This window comes from Castor canadensis, chromosome 1 (genome assembly GCF_047511655.1).
Source record: "Castor canadensis chromosome 1, mCasCan1.hap1v2, whole genome shotgun sequence".
Lineage (NCBI taxonomy): Eukaryota > Metazoa > Chordata > Mammalia > Rodentia > Castoridae > Castor > Castor canadensis.
In genome coordinates, this window is record NC_133386.1 from 198,221,514 (window position 1) to 198,242,162 (window position 20,649).

The 20,649-nt window shown below is 47.1% G+C and overlaps 1 protein-coding gene and 1 non-coding gene across 2 annotated transcripts; both read left to right on the forward strand.

The window, feature by feature from the left end:
* The first annotated feature begins 38 nt into the window (after positions 1-38).
* On the forward strand, positions 39-7,006 carry Tmem138 (transmembrane protein 138). The gene is made up of 6 exons (XM_020165076.2): positions 39-176; positions 1,650-1,747; positions 2,539-2,745; positions 4,656-4,827; positions 6,079-6,154; positions 6,412-7,006. The coding sequence occupies exons 3-6, from the start codon at positions 2,618-2,620 to the stop codon at positions 6,522-6,524; spliced, it is 489 nt and encodes a 162-aa protein (XP_020020665.1). The 5' UTR covers positions 39-176; positions 1,650-1,747; positions 2,539-2,617; the 3' UTR covers positions 6,525-7,006.
* Positions 1,328-1,459, forward strand: LOC141416635 (small nucleolar RNA SNORA51). The gene has a single exon (XR_012441266.1). It is a non-coding gene; the product is annotated as a small nucleolar RNA SNORA51 (small nucleolar RNA).
* Positions 7,007-20,649: the final 13,643 nt, after the last annotated feature.

A 20,649-nucleotide genomic window follows, 5' to 3' on the forward strand; every position in this document is an offset into this window, starting at 1 on the left:
GCGAGCCCACGAACGCACAGCCTAAACATGGCGGCCAGGCTGGCCAGAGAGCGGGAAGTAGAAGCCCTGGACAAGTGCGCAACGGAGCCCGCGTCCGCCATCTACTTCCGGAATTTAAAGCGGGTATACGGAAGCCAGGACCGTGTCTCCATGACAACCGACGTTGGCGCTTTCAGGTGAGAGTGAATGATAAGCGGGTAGGGTGAAGGGAAATCAGAATTTTTGTTACTGTTGTTCTTGGTTCGGAGTTTTTGCCAAGACAGACCCATTTGTAAGTCGATAGGGAAGGGCGAGGGAAACTGCTCTAGCAAGATAGGGAAGGCGGCGGGTAGCGGTGGGCAGAGTGTGAAGAGTGTGGCTTTTCCTTGGGAATCACCACCGCCCTAAACTGGAGGGATGATCGCCCACGTAGGGAGAGCGATGAACATTTCTTTATAACGGATCCTCACAGCAGCCATCCGTGGAGGCCTGCGACTGGTGTATTTGGCGCCACACCTAGTTAGAAATACTGTCTCTGCTTACTTGAACCTGGAGGGAATGAGTTGAACTATAACCCGGTGACCTTGCCTGTAGTCAGGGGATTATTCTTTCCCACCTTGTGGAGTTGTTGCGAGGATTAAAGGAAGTTAGTTATCTTGGTTAGCAAGTTTATTCTGGTGCTGCTTTGTAAAGGGTAGCTATCAATATCTAATGAATGAGAAACTCGGGCCCAGAGAAGCCACAATGATAAATCTAGTAAGGGTACTTCTCCGCCAGGTGAAATGGAACAGGGACCTAACCTCTCTGAGCCACTGTGCGAAATGGGGGATTATATGCATTAAAATGGCTACTTGTCAAGAAAGTTTTAGGATTAAGTAAGGTTGTAAATAGGAGAAGAATTTGTAAATTGTAAAACATTCTACAGATGGTACTTTAAACTCTCTAGCACTTGAAGCACCTTGAGATTTGCTTATATATTTGATTTAGCTGCAGGGTCACAGAGCAACTTGTGGGTCTTGGAATGTATGCAGACAAAGGCTCAGCCCCCCTTATTTAGTGCCAGTGTTGCAGCCATCCCCTTAACAAAGCTTTCCAGGAGAGCACTAGGTCCTCTCAGGTTTGGCTGGCTGGCTGGCTGGCTGGATCACTTCCCACTTCTGTGTGTCCATTTTCCCCACCTAATTACTTATCAGTCTACCAGTTACATAAGAGACTGGTTAGCCCAGTAGTTAAAATCTTGGGCTGGGGGGCGTGGCTCAAGCAGTAAAGTACTAGTTCAAACCCCAATATTGCCAAAAAAAAAAAACAGATTCTCAACCCGGACCATCTAGATCAGAATCCCAGCTCTAGCCTCCTGGTGCTTACCACAGGCTGTGTTCTTACACTGACTGTATAGAAGAAGGAGGCAAAGTAAACCTACCCCATGTACACCTCAGCCCAGGCCTTGTGCCTGGTCTGTATTGTAAATGGGGTGGGAGAAAAAAAAAAATCCCAGCTCTGCCACTTAACAGCTGTGTGACCTTGGACAACTTATTCGCCTCTCTGTGCCTCAGTTTTCTTATCTGTAAGATAAAGAAAGTAAGAAGTATCTTAAGGTGGTTGTTAAGTTTATTTTATTTTATTTTCAGGTTTTTAAAATAACGTTTATTTAGTTAACATGTGCATTACAGGAAACCAACACAAAAGGAAAGAACAAAATCATCCATAGCTACAAGAAGTACAGTTGGGATGTCCTAAATCCTGTGTGTACACACAGGATCCATTTCAGGTAACTGAGATCATATGGTCTGTGTCATGCTTTTCCACACATTGTGAATACTCACCAACTCAGAATCGAAAAACTAAATGAATATTCTGATAGCCAAGATTGTTAAATTTAAATGTCAATGATTAGGACAGTCTCTGGCACATTGCAAGTGATATATAAGGGCTGCTGCTATAATTATTATTACTACTGCTACTTGACGAAGAGGTTTGTCTTCTCTGTAGCACCTCTAGATTTTTTTGGTTAGAAAGAGCTGTTCATTTAAGCCAGGCGTGGTGGGTGGTTCACATTTGTAATTCCAGCAGTCAGGAGGCTGAGGCAATGGGATTAATAATATGAGACCAGACTGGGCTATACAGCGAGATCCTGTCTCAAAAAAAGAAAAAGGTGTGCATTTAGAAGAATGCATGGAGGAAGGTTTGACAGTGATGTTCCTACAAGGAATGACGAGTTAGTTTTGTTTTGTTTTTTATTTATTTATTGGAACAGTCTCTATGTAGCCTAGGTTGGGCTCAAACTTGCTATCCTCCTGCTGCAGCATCCCAGCAGCATCCTGCTGCTGGGTTTACAGGTGTACACCACTGTACCTGGCTTTAGCTGAGGTTTTTTGGTTGCTGGTTTTGTTCAGTAACATATCCCAATCACCTGGAACAGTGCCTGATACACAGTAGGTGCTCAGTAAATGTTTGTTAATACATTTCTAACCTTGCCTCTTCCCCCCACCCCCAATAGGTCCTTGCCCTAAAGCAAGGGAAACAACTCTGATCTGGAATAACTAGATGCCTCTCCCTTAGTACGTAGGAAGTGAGCCAGGAGTCATTTTCTGGGGAACTGTGGAATGTGCCCTTGGGAGCCGAAGAAAGCAGAAGGAAGATGCTGCAGACCAGCAACTACAGCCTGGTACTCACCCTGCAGTTCCTGCTGCTGTCCTATGACCTGTTTGTCAATTCCTTCTCAGAGCTGCTGCGAATGGCTCCAGTCATCCAGCTGGTACTCTTCATGTGAGTAGGGGGCGGGCCTGGAAGGCTGAACCCAAGCAGCTTGAAAGCCCCTGCAAGTGATGGTTTAGCATTTGAAAGTCTCAGTAGATGCTCTAGGAGTGTAGCTCAATGGGATAGGGTGTGCTTAGTATGCACAAGGCCCTGGGTTTGGCCCCCAGTACCACATGAAAAATAAAATAAGTAAATATGGTGAAGAGGGTGAATTCAAGTATGATATATTGTAAGAACTTTTGTAAATGTCATAATGTACCCCTGGCACAACAATAAAAATTAAATAAGTAAATAACGTTATTAGTAAAGAAATACCAGGGTGAGTAGAATTAATACTAGTTACTTGGGAGGCTGAGATTGGGAGGGTTAAGGTTCAAGGCCATCATGGGCAAATAGTTCCAGAGATCCCATCTCCGAAATAACCAGAGCAAAGTGTGCTTTGCAAGCACGAAGCCCTGAGTTCAAAACCCCCCAGTTCCACCGAAAAAAAAATTTGTTCCAGTTTCTCTGTGCCACATAGCTCTATGCTCACAGATCCTATTTTTATGTAGTTGGGGATAAGGGGAGCAGTTCACAGAGGCTATGAGGGCCTTGTCTTTTTCTCCATCTATACATGGAAATCTTGTCTTTGCCATGAAAGAGGATTGCAAAATAGCAGCGGTTTTAAATGAAAACCTCAGTCCTGGACATGGTTGTCCTTCATTCAGCAAGCACTCATTAGCCTTCCAGACAGTTCAGTCTATGTGGTAAACCTGGCAAGCTGCCATTTGCAGGGGGTTCCTGTTCTCCTGGAGAGAAACAGAACTACATAAAGCAAAATAGGATACTTTGAAATAGCAAGGTCAAGCTCGGAATGGTGGTTCAGGCCTATAATTCCAGCACTCTTAAGGCCAAGCCAAGAGGATTGCAAATTTGAAGCTATGCTGAACCACATAGTCAGACCCTATCTCAAAAAAAAAAAAAAAAAAAAAAAAAAGCCAAGTACCACTGGCTCACACCCATAATCCTAGCTACTCAGGAGGCAGGGCTCAGGAGGATCGTAGTTTGAGGACATCCCAGGCAAAAAGCAAGACACTCTCAAAAAATAATACCCAACACACACACACAAAAAGAGCTGGTGGAGTGGCTCAAGCGGTAGAATACCTGGCTGGCAGGTACTCATGCCTAGCAAGCATGAGTCCCTGAGTTCAAATTCCAGTACCACAAAAAAAAAAGTAAGGTCATATATAAGGTTACTGTGGTGCGGAAGGAGGCAGCTATGGAATTACAGGAAAGTGTTTCTGAAGAACTGAGACTCGTGGCATGAAGGCAAAGTTGGGGGAAGGCAAAAATGGGGAAATTGTTGTCTGGTTAGATAAAATTGTTGACAGGGCCAGGCATTTTCTAGACACAGGGAGGAAACTAGCTTCTCCAAAGTACCTGGCAGGTTTATTGAATTTAAGAGTGTCGAAGCAGTTTGGTTGTGGTCACCCATGCCTGTAATCTCAGGATTCGAGAGACTGAAGCAAGAGGGTCGCAAATTCCAGGCCAGCTTGGGCTACATAGCAAGTTCCAAGGCATGGGCTATGTAGTGAGACCCTGTCCCAAAAATCCAAGGGCTTGGGAAGCAGCTTAGTGGAGAGTACTTGCCTAGCATGCAGAAAGCCTGTGTTTGGTCCCCAGCACCACCAAAAACAAAAAAAGGTGAGAGAGAGAGGGGAAGGAGAATCAGAGCAGGAAATCCTTGTCTTTGAACTGTAACTCAGTGGGTAATTTTAGTTATGTGTCATTTGGGTCTCAAAGTCCATGCTGTCTGTGGGGAATTTGGGTGACTATATCACAGAGGACAGACCTTGTGATGTCCCTCAGGACTTAGGGCCAGTCCTTGGGTCCTCACACAAGACCTCCATTTGGCTGTGCTTTGTTTTATATGTCTGCAGCATCCAGGATATTGCAATCCTCTTCAACATCATCATCATTTTCCTCATGTTCTTCAACACCTTCGTCTTCCAGGCTGGCCTGGTCAACCTCCTATTCCATAAGTTCAAAGGGACCATCATCCTGACAACTGTGTACTTCGCCCTCAGCATCTCCTTTCATGTCTGGGTCATGGTAAGACTGGAGCTCTGAATTCTGGACTCTTTAAAGAGCCAGGGACATCTTTCCTCTGAGAACCCCACGTCATTCTTTTATGTCGTACAGAATCCTTGGTAAGGCCTGGGGTGAATGAAAGTGCTCTGGGCTGGAGTGCTAGGCAGGTGAGAGTGTCACAGGCACTTTTGCCCAAACTTCTGTGTTAAAGAACAGCCTTATCCCAAACTCCAAGAGGTCTTCTGGAACAATTAATTTACCTTTTCCCAAACAGATCTACCTGGGGTAAAACAGGAAGTTGCATCTGTTTTATCACTAGCTGTTTGGGAAGAGGGGTGTTGATTAAGCAGATTCTTAGGCAATAGTGTCCCTTGGCTAGTGGTATAATCAGTGCTCTTTCTGGGAAATAGCCAAGCAAGAGTGCTGCTTTCCTTCTTGCACTTCATGCCGTCTACTGAGTCCCCATCCTTACACTAGGAGAAGTAGCTCCCAAGGGGCCTCCCTTTGGTTTTAACGCAGGCTCTAGGTCAGATCCAGTTATCATGGTTTCAGATTTTTTCTGTTTCACAGATTCTTCCATCTCTTTGAGTATCTCATGTTCTTATTTTGATGGAACACATTAAAACCTCAGGGTGGGGGTGCAACTCAGTGAGAGCGCTGCTTGCATAGCATGTGTGAGGCTCTGGGCTTGATCTGCAGAACCACAAACATAACAAAACCTTAGGGCCTCTAGTGACTTCTTTACTAAAACTGCCTTCTCAGCTGTCCCCTAATTCAGTTGTCCTTGTGACCCTGTGGAGAGAAGTAGGGCTCACAGGAGAGATGTAGAGCAGTACTGAAGGCTCAAGGTGCTTCCTGCAGGGGATTCTGTGCTTTAGTTCCTGGAGCCAAAGTAGGTCCTTGACTTCGTAATCTCAAATTGTTGATCTACTTAAGCCCTGAGTGCACCAAAACCTTTATCTGACGGGAGCTGAGCCTGACGGATTTTCAAGGCTAGACAACGGCCAGCTGAACTCTTAAGATGATATGTGTAATTTCTCCTTGGCAAAGGCAATGGAGTAGAAGGAGTAAATACTCAGTTCAAGCCTCCTCCCTCAGGGTTAAAGAATGTTCCCTGTGCAGCAGAAAAGGAAGCTCCCTTGAGAAACACTCCTTGAGCTTGTAAAAAGGAGGTGAGATTGGCCTGATTTTTCAGCTAAGTGGCTTCTCTGCAGCCAGACAAGTTGGTGATGTAGCCATTAACCTTTCCCCACCTACTCATATCTCTTTCAGAACTTACGCTGGAAAAGCCCCAACCGCTTTGTTTGGACAGATGGACTTCAAACACTGTTTGTATTCCAGAGACTAGGTAAGGACCAGAGCAACCTCAGGCTCACTTGGGACCCAGATAGGTCTTTGGCAGTGAGGCCCTTTGCCTTTCCAGCCCTGTCACAGCTGGCCTGGGATGGTTGGATTGCCACACCAAGGACAGAAAAAAAGAGTATTGGCCTTACTGGGAGATAGTGGGAAATGATGGGATAGGCCTCAGCCTCATTAGGTTTGGTTCTCGCCCTGAAAGGAACCTTCTGGATCATTCCTGAGGTTTCTTTCTGCTTTTGTCCTTAGTGGCAGTGCTGTACTGTTACTTCTACAAACGGACAGCTATGAGACTGGGTGACCCCCGCTTTTACCAGGACTCTTTATGGCTGCGCAAGGAGTTCATGCAAGTCCGAAGGTGACTGCGTCTTGTCACACTGATGAAAGTCTTCCTGGTCAAAGCCACCTGAGCTGCTCTTCAGGGAATGTAAGCCATCTGTGTCAGGAAACAGTTGGAATGCCACGGACAGGACCAGGCCAGGTGTTTTCAGCATTCAGGAAGGAAGAGCCTCCCTCTTGCAAATTAAAGTGTTCCCCAGTCTCTAGTACATAAGCTTTCCTTGGCTCCTACCTCAGTTCTGTCTGTTTCCTCTGTACCACTCATTCCCCTGACCCTCCTCCTTACTGTGGGCGCCATGGCTCTCACCCTTTAAAGCTTTTGATTCAGTCTTGGAATGGACCTCCCAGCCCCTACTCTTCTAGCACCACACTTGATTGATCAAAGGATGCAAAGAGTGATAATTACTGTGAGCCTGACTGATCACATCTTAAATATTTAGATTTTTACCCAAGGTACTTTTTTACATTTATAAATAGGAAATAAATTGAATTCTTTTTTCCATAATGGTGGGTGGAGTCTGTCTGTCTAGCTAAATCTCTGCATGGTTAAGAGGCATGCTAAGTCAGAGCCTCAGCATCTACTTGACCAGTGGGCAGGGTGAGCCATGGGTCAAATACAGGTACATACTGAGCCCCAGTGTGAGTCAAGGTATTTCTGCAAAATTTCATGCACTCTGATACCCAGCCCCCCAGCTGGAGTTCCAGACTTATGTGCTTCCTTTGGACACTCTCTATCAGAGGTTGAAGTATTCACAGGAGAATAAAATGCTCCTTATCCTGTTTTGGTAAAAGAAAATTTAAAAATTCATATACTAGTGTCTATTGCCAGACCACCACCAAACTCATTGACGTACACTCATACTTGTCTTTTTTGAGTCACAGGTTCAACCGAAGCAGGCTGGGGCTAGCTGATTTTAGCCAGGCCAGCTTGTGCGTGTCTGTGGTCAGCTGCGCGTCAACTAGGCAGCTGTGGTGAGCTTCAGATCCTTTAACTGTTGGCTAACCCAGGTGGCCTCATGCGCAATGCCAGGTTACTCAGCTCTGGGCATGTGGTTCATCCTCCAGCCCATTAGCCTTGCTGGGCCTGTTCACAGACAGTGGCTGAGGAGCAGGAGAGAACAAGCCCCAGTGTGCATTCCCATTTCAAGCCTCTGATTAGACACCCATTGGTCAGAGCAAGTCATGTGACTGAGCCCAGGATCAGAGTGGGAGGCAATACAGTTTCCAAAGTCGTGGGTAAAAGCAGGGAGCCTGGCTCAGTGGCACAGCGTGGGCTTAGTTAGCATGCTCACTGCCCCAGATTGAAAAAAAGTTAAAAGACATGGATACGAGGAAGGGCAAAGCACAGAGACCATTAATTCAGTCAGTCCGCACCCAACAGTTGCTCTGTGAAACTTGTTATTTGGAACAGGGGACTGCAAACTCTGAAAGGCCAGTTAGCAAGTATTTTGCATTTTGAGGGTGCACCTACTCAACTCAACATTGGAGCATGAAATCATCAACAGATGGTATGGTGCATGAATGAATGAACATGTTCCAGTAAAACTGTTTATGAGCTGGGTATTGGTAGCTCGTGTCTGTAATCCCAGCTATTCAGGAGGCAGAGATCAGGAGGATAGCAGTTTGAAGCCAGCCTAGGCAAACAGTTCCTGAGACCCTATCTCAAAAATACCCAACAAAACAGGGCTGACAGAGTAGCTCAAGTGGTAGGGCACCTGCCAATCAAGTGTGAGATCCTGAATTCAAACTCCAATAGCACAGAATAATGGTAAAGTAGGTATCTTGGTGCCCTGCAACTGTAGCCCTAGCCACTGGGGGAGTAGCATGTCTGAGGTGGGAGGAGCACTTGAGCACAAGGTTGGGGGACCAGCCTAGACAACAAACATATCAAGACCCCATCTCAAAATACAAAGAAAATTAACATTCAATAAATAGCCTAAGGCTCCAACTTCAAATTCTCTACTTAACAATTGATGTAAAGTTCCAAGGCAGATACAAATAGCTTCTTTATGTCTCCCTATCCTTATAACTTAACATCTAAAAGGAGGTGATAGAGGAGAGCTTCTTGCTCTGGTTTTTCAGTTTTTACTTCCTGGATCTAATATCTGGGTCTGACCCTTTTACCATCTATTGTTTTATTTTTATTTATTTTGTAGTAAGGGAGGGGTTAATAGAGTTTATTAAAGGTGAGGGAAAGGCATCACAAAAATTAATGGTGGCCCCACCTGGTCAGGTGGGCTAGAGGGGTTGGAGAGGCAGGAAGCAGAGAACACTATTTTAATTTCTCTGTCTCCTTATTACTGGGTTAAGTAATCTAAGAAGACACTAGTCCAGAAGACTCCAAGTTCTTGTGTCACCTGAACAGAGAACTGAACAGAGACACAAATTGCAAAACAGTAGCAAAACTTTATTGAAGGAAAAGGAAAGAAAGAGTAGGAGGAAAGCACCACAAGAGAAGTGATGGGCTCTGCCAGGTGACACAGAAGCAGTGATTTCTTCGTTTAAGCCTAATTTATAAATTGTAAGGCAGGAAAAATCTGGACAGCCCTTAGGGAGGGGCTAGGGCAGGGGCAGGTTTACTTAACATAGCCTTATCACATAACGAGGGGTACTCTGTGCATGTGCTTATTTTAATTTTTGGCCTTTAGTTATATGTATGAGAAGCAACTAATATTCACGAGTGCCTAAGTAAGAGGACGTGGCCTGGGAAGTCAGATTGTGGGCAGGCCTTTTTTAATAAGCAAGGCAGAACCAAAGGTGCTTTTTTTGGACACTATCTTGCAAAGACATCAGCACCACTAAGGTATTTGCAACTTAGAGGGGTTTATTGCTCTAGAGATGGCTCAGGGCCATGCTGGTGGTGTAGGATATCTGTCTGTTTAAGAGAGGTCCTATGGTGGGTTATTTTCCTTTGCTAGCCTGCCTCAACTTCCCCCTAAGAGACAGTGTCCCAAAAGATTATTTTGAGGGGTTGTAGAGGAAGGAAGTTCTGTCTTCAGTATCTGCTTCAGAGCTGACAAGGGGCTGTAGACCTGCCTCATAAGCCTATTGACCCTCTTACTGCTGTCCCTTGGGACTCAGTTGGATACCAGGTAACTCCCATTGCCTGAATTTTTGTCTAGTATGGTCAGGGTTGCTCATGGGGATCTTGTTCGTCTAGAGAGATCCATAGCCCTCTTGCCTCATGACTTGAATTCTACAGACTTTTATTTGGGAAGAGATAACCCTGGTTAACAAGTTTAGAAGGCATGATCCAAACATGAACAAAAGGGGCTCAGCCAGGTGCAACAGCCAGGATGTATAATTTTAAGTCTTAAGCCATGGTCCCCAAGACTCAGATAATTAATTGTTGTTGGATTTGGGAGGCTTTTTTTATTATTATTATTTATTTTGTTGCCTCTCTGACCAGACCTCACTGATTTATATAACAACACTCTTTTTCTAGAAAAAGACAAAGCTATTTTTTTCAGCTGTCAGAGGATCTAATTGTTCATTTTGAAAAATTACAACCATAAGAGAGTCGATTGATTACTTTTCCTATAGGTGTCTGTGGCTGTAGCTATCCCTAACCCCTGAATGGCCCATTTTGTTTGAACTGCCACTGTAACGGGGCAGTTAAGGACTGACTGTTTCCAGCAATATCTCCAGTAGGAGGGGCCTGGTGTGCCAGGGGGCAGGTGCCAGTCTAATTAGAAGGTAAACATTAATAGGAGTCATCCGATACAGAAAGAAGATGCCCAGACTCTAAGCAGAACTTAAAACACCATTACAAAGCAGAATACAAGAGAGAGTAAACAACTCCATGAGTATAAATTATTAAGAGAATGTATCTAGAGCCAGTAGAAGTAGTCTTAATTGCCTTTTGCTTAAACAGGTGGGCCTGGCCAAAGATACGCGTTTTCCCTTTGTCAGAAGCCTGCGAAGTTTAATACCAGATACAGATGCAAAGGAAGCCCTTTTTTAAATATCTCAGCTTTTCTTACCTTTTAGAGTGAAAGGAATAGGAGGTCTCAGCGGGCCCCAACCCCCTTGTTGGAGAAACCAGTACCAAACACCCCGTGTAGATAAGATAAGCAATGCGGCAGGGCACGGTTAGGGCATATAGAATGTGGGGAATGTGAGCGGGGGGGTACATGCAAGATGTGAAGTACGTGCAAGATGTGAGGTACGCTCAAGATGTGCTCTGCCTGCTTGCCCAATGTTGATAACGAAAATATGCACGCCACCGCAGTCTATATAAGATTTCCCCTAAAGAGGCTCAGGGTCATGTTTTCCTAACCGGTCCTGCGTGTCCGTGTGGGAGCTCGACCCTGGCTAGCCAGCCCAATAAACTCTGCTTTGTTGATTGCATTCACGCCTGGCTCTCTGTCTCTTGGGGGAATAGGATTCCGGGTCCTAACATTTGGAGGTCCCACCGAGATTTCATTTTCTCGAGAGACAGAACCTGCCTGCGAGAAAGCAGGGGCGATCCCAAGTCCTAGGCGTTGGGAGGGGATCCCAGACCCTCATTTGGAGGAACTTGAGTGTTCCATTTGGGCCGCGGCGGGGATTCGGCCAATCCCCAGGGAGATTCATTCTGGGAATCTCGCAGGGAGGACCACAGGGTCCTATTGGGAGAGGCTTTCCTCTCATTTGGGCTCGAGCATTTTAGGAACCCTGGCGCCAGGTGAAGAACTAATTGAGCTAGTCGACCGACCACCCGTCAAGTGGACGCCTTTCGGCCTGATATCCCAGTTGGACGGTGAGGAGGTTGAATGGGGTGCGCACCAGTGTGAGAGAAGGACCGGTCCGAGCCAGTGCTGGAGAGTGTTGTGTGTGTGTGGAATTATTGTTGCCTTTACCCTTTTTGTTCTACCTCTCTTGGTGTTTGAGTCTCCTTCCACAATGGGACAGGGACAAACAACCCCAAAGTCTCTGATCCTTTCTCACTTTTCAGAAGTTAAAGAAAGGGCCTTAAATGCGGGTCTGGTCATCAAGAAAGGTAAGTTCGACACCTTTTGTTCTGCAGAGTGGCCCACCTTTGGAGTCGGGTGGCCCATTCAAGGTTCCCTCTCCCTAGACCTGATCACTAAGGTTAAAGCAGTCATTTTTCAGCCAGACAATCGAGGCCATCCAGACCAAGTTCCTTACATTTTGGTTTGGGAGGATCTGGTGAGGAACCCTCCCCCTTGGTTAACAGTTTTTCTGACCCACCCCTCCAGTTCGGCCCCCGGGGCTAAAACCCCAGTCACGCCCGCCTTGGTCATAAAGGAGGAGGAAAAACTTCCTCTTCCCACCTTGACTGGTCCTCAAATTAGGGCATCTCCTTCACCATCTCCGGTCTTACCAGAGAGTTCCCCCCTTTACCCATCCCTCGCAGGGGCAGAGGAAGATCGGCCGCCTCCATACGTGACTCCCCCTGGCCAAGCCAGTGCCCCGGAGGAGGAAATTTCCTCATCCTCCTCAACAGGACTGGCAGCAGGAGGAGGAATGGGTCGAAAACTTCGCCCCCGAGGGATCCGGGAAAGGGAGGGGGAAGACGGGCCCCCCTCATCAACACAGGGGGAGGAAACTGTCCCTACACTTCCAGTCCAGATGGTGGGCCAAGGGGGACCGGGAGGAGGGCAACAATTTCAGTACTGGCCCTTCTCCTCCAGTGATCTATATAACTGGAGGACGCAGAACCCGCCCTTTTCTGAAGACCCCAAGTGTCTCATAGATCTCTTGGAGTCCATCATGCATACACACCGTCCCACTTGGGATGACTGTCATCAGCTGCTCAATACTCTTTTTACGACAGAGGAACGAGAGCGCATCCTCAACGAAGCGAGGAAGAACGTCTTGGGGGATAATGGGAGACCTACAACTCTCCAACCGGCCATAGACGAGGCTTTTCCCCTACGCCGCCCTGATTGGGATTTCGGGACCACAGAAGGTAGGGAGCGTCTTCGGATCTACCGCCAGACTCTTATGGCCGGTCTCCGAGCTGCCGCTAGAAGGCCCACCAATTTTGCAAAAGTGAAAGCAGTCGTTCAAAGGGAAAATGAAAGCCCGGCCGGTTTCTTAGAGTGCCTCTATGAGGCATACCGTCAGTACACCCCTATTGACCCTGAGGCGGACCTCCACCGGTCTGCTGTGGTACTCTCATTCATTAATCAGGCAGCTCCAGACATTAGGAGAAAACTCAATAAACAGGAAAACTTAGGGGAGATGACTATAAGGGAAATGCTACAGGTAGCGGAAAAGGTCTTTACCGCTAGGGAAACTCCAGAAGAAAGGGAGGAAAGGTGGAGAAAGGAGGACAGGGAGGCCCAGGAGAAATTGAGAAAGGAGGACCGGGAGTTCCAGGCTAAGGAAAACCGAAAGCAACAGAGAGAAATGGCTCGTATTTTCCTAGCGGGTGTCCGGGACCAACCCAGGGGAGGGGGCCATGCCAGGACCCCGGATAAGGAACACTGTTTTTACTGTAAGGAAATGGGGCATTGGAAGAGAGAATGTCCTAAGTTAAAGGGAAGAAGAGGGTTTGGAAGGAGACTGGGGGAAAACAGGGAAAGGGAACGAGCAGTAGAGCAGGCCAGAGTCCTCCTAGCCGGAGAAGAGGACTGAAGGAGACGGGGCTCAGACCCCCTCCCCGAGTCCTGGGTAACAATACATGTGGAGGGGAAGCCGATGGGGTTCATGGTGGATACCGGCGCCCAATATTCGGTTTTAAACAAGGCACATGGACCTTTGAACAAGGCACGAACAAGTGTTGTTCAGGGGGCCACCGGTACACAGTTATGTACATGGACTACCAAAAGAAAGGTGAACTTAGGAAAACACCAGGTCACACACTCCTTCTTGGTCATCCCTGAGAGCCCCGCTCCCCTGCTCGGACGGGACCTACTCACCAAAATAGGGGCCCATATCCATTTTGAACCAGATGGAATAATTGTGACTGATCGAGAAGGGAGCCCGATTCATGTCTTGTCCCTATCATTGGCTGACGAGCATCGTCTGTTTGAGAGTCAACAGGAACCAGGAGGGGACATGACTCATTGGGTAAAAAGATTTCCCACGGCCTGGGCAGAGACTGCGGGAACCGGCCTCGCCAAACACCTCCCGCCCGTAGTTATACAATTGAAGGCTTCTGCTCTCCCCATTCGGGTGAAACAGTATCCTATGCCTGAGGAGGCCCGAAGAGGCATAGCCCCTCATATCCACAGGCTAATAAAGGAAGGAGTACTGCGGCCTTGTCAGTCTGCCTGGAATACTCCTCTGCTCCCCGTCCGAAAGCCGGGAAGCGGGGACTATAGGCCTGTGCAAGACCTACGAAAGGTAAACGAGCGGACGGAGGACATTCATCCCACCGTTCCGAATCCCTATACCTTGCTCAGCCACCTACCCCCCTCGCAAGTATGGTATACAACCCTTGATTTGAAAGATGCTTTCTTCAGCATTCCATTGTCAGAAATTAGTCAGCCGCTATTTGCTTTCGAATGGCAAGAAGATGGGGGCCAATCCGGACAGCTCACTTGGACCAGACTGCCGCAAGGATTTAAAAACTCTCCCACCCTGTTTAATGAGGCCCTGAGCCAGGACCTGGAACCTTTTTGCCGGAGCCACCCACGAGTCACTCTATTACAGTATGTTGATGACTTACTGTTAGCGGCAGAAACCCGAGAGGAGTGCATCAAGGCTACTGAACACCTGCTAACGGAATTAGGTGAGCTGGGGTATTGGGCAAGTGCCAAGAAAACTCACATCTGTAAAAGGTCAGTGACATATTTGGGTTATCGGATTGCAGATGGGGCAAGATGGCTGACTGATGCCATGAAACAGACTATTCTGGCTATCCCATCCCCGACATCCACTAGGGGGGTGAGAGAATTCCTGGGCTCCGCGGGGTTCTGTAGACTCTGGATTCCAGGATTTGCGGAAATAGCCAGACCCCTATATGAGGCCACCAAAGAAGCTCCAGATTGGAGTTGGGGAGAGAGAGAACAACAGGCCTTTGATCAGCTAAAAGACGCTCTTTTGCAGGCCCCTGCCTTAGCCTTGCCAGATCCTACAAGACCATTCACTCTGTTTGTAGATGAGAAAAAGGGGGTAGCCAAAGGAGTCTTGACCCAACAGCTAGGTCCCTGGAAGAGACCAGTGGCATATTTTTCCAAGAAATTAGACGCAGTAGCGGCAGGATGGCCCCCCTGCCTCCGCATCATAGCGGCCATTGCCGTGCTGGTAAGAGAAGCCGATAAACTAACCTTTGCACAGGCCCTCTGGGTAACGGCCCCTCACCCGGTGGAGGGAATCCTTAAACAACCCCCTGGGAAATGGATGACGAATGCCAGGCTCACCCACTACCAGGGGCTCTTGTTGGATTCCCCTCGGATCACATTCACAGATCCCGTAATCCTGAACCCTGCCACCTTGTTGCCTAACCCGGAACTGCAGACACCTGTCCATAACTGCAAAGAATTCCTCTCCGAAGTTACACAGGTACGGTCTGACCTAAAGGATACCCCCCTGTCCGGCTGCAAATTAAACTGGTACACGGATGGAAGCAGTTTTTTCCAAGATGGAGCCCGAAGGGCAGGGGCAGCTGTAGTCGACCAAGAAGGAAATACGGTATGGAGCAGCGCCCTCCCACCCGGAACATCAGCCCAAAAAGCGGAATTAATTGCCTTGGCAGAGGCCCTGGAGAGGGCAAAAGGAAAGCGAGTCAATATCTACACCGATAGCCGATATGCTTTCGGTACCATCCATGTCCACGGGGCCATCTATCGCGAAAGAGGATTCCGCACAGCAGAAGGAAAACATCTAAAGAACCTAGCCGAAGTCCAGCGTCTGTTAATGGCAGTGGAAAAACCGAAGGCAGTGGCAGTGATGTATGTCCCAGGCCACCAGTCTGCCAAGACGCCGGAAGCTGTCGGTAACAACAGAGCAGATCAAGAAGCAAAGAGAGTAGCAATGGTGAGTCCTCCCATGGAGACAGGGCAACCTTCCACGGTTGCAGCGATAGACATGCCGGTCCCAGAGCTCCCTCCGCTACCCCCCGACCAGAATACTCCACAGAGGATTTCACTTGGATGAGAACCCACTCCCCCTTTAGAGAAGGGGAAGACGGATGGAAAAGCGACTTGGAAGGCAAGTTAATTCTGCCTGAAAAACTCAGACGATTCCTGTTGGCTAACTTACATAAGTCCACCCATTTGGGGCGGAGAAAATTACTAGACTTGTTGACATCTGCGCAGCTCCGATTTCCGAACCAGACCATAGCAGTCCGCCAAATTGTGGAAGATTGTGCCAGCTGCACAATCATGAAACCAGGATGAAGGGAGGGGCACCATACAGGTACTCGGGAACGGGGGAGGGCTCCAGGGAGAAGTTGGGAAGTGGATTTTACTGAGGTAAAACCGGGAAAGTTTGGGTACAAATATTTGCTGGTATTTATAGATACCTTTTCAGGCTGGGTGGAGGCTTTTCCTACAAAGAAGGAGACGAGTCAGGTAGTGGCAAGGGCTTTGCTAGAGGAAATCATACCCAGATATGGGGTGCCCGAGGCAATTGGGTCAGATAACGGTCCGGCTTTTGTTAGTAAAGTCCTGCAGGGACTAGCCCAGACTATGGGGGCCAATTGGAAGCTACATTGTGAATATAACCCCCAGAGCTCAGGGCAAGTAGAAAGGATGAATAGGACACTGAAGGAGACCTTAGCCAAATTGGCCCTGGAGACTGGCGGTGATTGGGTGACGCTCCTTCCCTTGGCCATCTTCCGAGTCCGGAACTCCCCTTATGTCCATGGGCTAACCCCCTTTGAGATCCTGTATGGGGCTCCACCCCCCATCATTCAGAGGACCTTAAGCCCGGGACTAGGTGATCTGGCCCCAAATTACCTGACCATGTTACAGGCTCTAGCTAAGGTGCAACAACGGATTTGGCCCTTAATTCAAGCATACCACGCTGTTGAGAGGGTCCCGGCTCCGGAACATGGCATAGTCCCGGGTGACATGGTATGGGTTAAAAGGCATCAGTCCAAAACCCTAGAGCCTAGATGGAAAGGACCTTATGTTGTACTGTTTACTACCCCTACCGCCCTCAAGGTTGATGGCATTGGACCTTGGATCCACCACTCCCACGTGCGTCGAGCCAATCATCAAAAACAAGAAGGGGTCAAGGAGTGGACTGTACGGCGGCACCCAGACAACCCATTAAAGCTAAAGCTTTTGTGGCCCCGGGAACATGCAGAGTCTTCAGGAGCAGCCACGGATGGGGTGGCTAATCGCTCTGATCTTGCTCAATGCCCAGAGCGGGAGCCTCGCAGAAACCAACCCTCACCAGCCCTATAAGCAAACCTGGATACTCACCGATGGGGAGACTCATACCACCCTCAACGAGACTACTCGCACTGCCCCCATAGGAACTTGGTGGCCGGAGCTTCAGTTCTGCTTCAGAGACATCAATCCTGCCTACAAGTCTACTGCCCCGGAGTCAGCCCGACGTTATGGGTTTTATGCCTGCCCCGGCCACAAAAAGAACCAGGAATGTGGGGGGATACAATACTCCTTCTGTAGGTCATGGGCATGTGTCACATCCAATGATAGTGAATGGAAATGGGGGATATCAAAATCAGACCTAGTCAAATTTGCCTTTGTAAATGGGATATTAAGGGGGCACAGAATTCCGATACCCACCCATAAATGCCAGCCCACGGATCTAGATAGAATCAAGGTCACTTTCACTGAAACTGGCAAGAAGGACACCCCTGGGTGGATACAAGGTAAGGTATGGGGACTTGTGTTTTATAAATATGGTGGACATGCTGGCTCGACCATAGTGGTCAGATTAAAGATTGAGCCCATAGGGCCACCGTCCACAGCAGTAGGCCCTAATAAGGTACTTAGGCCGCCCAATGTAAAGCCATCTCCCCAACCTTCCACGACTCACCACCTTCCCTCAACCGTAGCTCGGGCTAATGTGACAACTCCAAGACCATCAGAAACCAGCCCTCCCTTGGTGAGACCCAGTCTCATGACCGGATCTAAAGACCCCCTCTGGGACCTAGTGGACGCTGCATTCCTGACGTTAAACCACACCAACCCTAACATGACTAACTCATGTTGGTTATGTTATGATGTGAGGCCCCCATTCTATGAGGCAATAGGGCTAAACATCACTCACGATACCTCATCTGAGGAAAACCCTACTCAATGTTCCTGGGGAGACCGTAAGAGAGGTCTGACCATACAGCAGGTAAGCGGCCAAGGAACCTGCTTAGGAAAAGTGCCAAAGAACAGACGGGACTTATGTACTGTTATTAACGCCAGTTCTACCTGGGAAAATGCTATTAAATGGGTAATTCCAAAGGACAATGGGTGGTGGCTATGCTCGCGGTCCAGACTCACCCCATGCCTATCAACTAAGGTGTTTAACAGCTCTAAAGAATTCTGTGTTATAGTGGTTGTGCTGCCCCGCATCCTCTTCTCATTCGGAGGAAAGTCTATATTCATACTGGAATATAGGAACAGGTGAGAGAAAGAAGAGAGAGCCTATTTCTACACTAACCATTGCTACCCTACTTAGCCTAGGGGTGGCTGGGGCAGGGACCGGCATAGCCTCCCTGGCTACTCAACATAAAGGGATGTCTTCGCTGCGCGCAGCCATAGACGAAGATATAGAGAGAATAGAAACCTCCATTAGCCACCTAGAAAAATCCCTCACTTCTCTGTCTGAGGTAGTACTTCAAAACCGACGAGGTCTGGACTTGTTGTTCCTCCAAAAAGGGGGACTATGCGTTGCTCTAGGGGAAGAATGTTGTTTTTACGCTGACCATACCGGAGTTGTTCGTGACTCCATGTCTAAACTCCGAAAGAGCCTGGAACAAAGAAAACGAGAAAAAGAGGCAGGGGATAGCTGGTTTGAGTCTTGGTTTAACTAGTCCCCATGGTTGGCTACCCTTTTATCTGCACTGGCAGGGCCAATAATAATCATCCTATTACTTGTTACCATAGGACCCTGGATTCTAAACCGACTTATGACTTTTGTCAAAAGTCGAATTAAGACTATCCAACTTCTGGTCCTCCGCCAACAATATCAGGCTCTTCATCCCCTTGAGAATGATTCCTCAATTTAGGCCGTAAAAAAAGGGGGGAATGAAAGGAATAGGAGGTCTCAGCGGGCCCCAACCCCCTTGTTGGAGAAACCAGTACCAAACACCCCGTGTAGATAAGATAAGCAATGCGGCAGGGCACGGTTAGGGCATATAGAATGTGGGGAATGTGAGCGGGGGGTACATGCAAGATGTGAAGTACGTGCAAGATGTGAGGTACGCGCAAGATGTGCTCTGCCTGCTTGCCCAATGTTGATAACGAAAATATGCACGCCACCGCAGTCTATATAAGATTTCCCCTAAAGAGGCTCAGGGTCGTGTTTTCCTAACCGGTCCTGCATGTCCGTGTGGGAGCTCGACCCTGGCTAGCCAGCCCAATAAACTCTGCTTTGTTGATTGCATTCACGCCTGGCTCTCTGTCTCTCGGGGGAATAGGATTCCGGGTCCTAACAAGAGGTCTGGCATAATTGACTCCTTCTAGATCCAGATTCTTGCCCTCTTTTGCATAGTCCTTTTAAACTGTTTCTCTGAACAGTTTCTGAAAATTTTGCCAGTTGGACATTTTGGTTCCTGGTCACCAGGAGTAGCTTTCTCCCAGGAAGTCTGATCTGGCCCTGCATTGGAGAGGAAGTAACACATCAGACAGGTCAGGTGGAAGTCAGTGCCAGTGAGACCTTTCTGGCCAAATTTAAGCAACAAAGAAATTTAAAAAAAGAAGTGGTTCTTAGGCTATGCTTAATTAACTCTCAGTTTGTCTGTCCTACAGAGGATGTACTGGCATCTTTTAAAATGCTGCAAAAGGGGCAGAGGCAGGGGGAGAAATGGCCCAAATAATGTGTGCATACATGAACAATTGAATAAAAAAAAAAAACAGATTCATAAAAAATGCTGTAAAATATGACAATTATAAAGCTTTACAAGGAAGTACAAAACAATGCTAATACTTAAAGATAAGTGTTGTCAGAGTCATTTTCCATGGGCTTGTCTATAAATGCTCCAGAATGATCAGAACTGCAATGACAAACTAACCATGGTTAAATTCTGAAGAACGGTATAGCAACTGGAAGAACAACCTAGTTACTTTCATTGTATTTAGTATTATGAAGCTTTTCTTACTACAATTAGGAACACATGCACAAGCTTACAGAAGGTTAGCATCACCAACAGTTTTAATTTGGAAGACACTAGCTTAGTACAGTGTCTTTTTATAACTGTGTTTTAGAAGGCTTGTATACTTGAAGAGCACATATATACATATTAACATACAAAGGAGCCAGTAATAGCATCATACTTTTACAGAGGTCATACACACATATTAATTCAGTTGTTATCCTTGGAGTAAAACCTTAATTCTCGGGGTAGGTAAGATAACAGGTGTATACACCACAGACAAAATTTAAAACCCTAGATTTTCCATCAGCTAGGGGGTCAACATCAGTAACCCCAAATAACCCCTATTTTTAATTTTTAATTGTATCACTTGTATATAACCCAGCCAAGACAAATAGATGTAATCCAGTTTCCTAATAACAGGGCTGCCCAAATGGCAGTCCCATTCCATCTGAATGGAATTGACCATAAGTAACAGAAATTCCAAAAGTCCTATTAACCATTTTTATACGTAAGAGGTTCAAATGCAATGTATCTTAGATAAAAGAGAGCATCAGCTGTTCATTTTATATTTACTGAACTTACACACTTGTAATTTTGTAAGCATTTGTACCACATTTACCACATTCACATATAGTTTAAATATATAGTCACAGACACATATAGGGCACTAACTGTATTACAATCACTTAAGATAATAGTTGCTTAAAAACAATTATGAGGTGGTCATTTAGAAGGTTTGACATAAACAGAGTGTCTATGAAACTTTCATTTAGTTTTAACTCAGTTACCTCAGCAGTCAAAACCCTGGCAAAAATCAACAGAAAACACAAGCAGTTATTGATGAGAAGGAAACTTGATGGCTGAGAGTTAGTTTACACTTTGATAAGAAAGCACATCCTTGCTAGAAGCCAATGGCTCACACCTGTAATCCTAGATAATCAGGAGGCAGAGATCAGAAGGATCACAGT

Bases quoted from the DNA above. Each gene is read 5' to 3' on its own strand.
- Tmem138 (XM_020165076.2), top strand. From the start codon at position 2,618: ATGCTGCAGACCAGCAACTACAGCCTGGTACTCACCCTGCAGTTCCTG. The intron at 4,828-6,078 runs GTAAGACTGGAG...TATCTCTTTCAG, and splicing joins CCTTTCATGTCTGGGTCATG to AACTTACGCTGGAAAAGCCC. The intron at 6,155-6,411 runs GTAAGGACCAGA...TTTTGTCCTTAG, and splicing joins GTTTGTATTCCAGAGACTAG to TGGCAGTGCTGTACTGTTAC.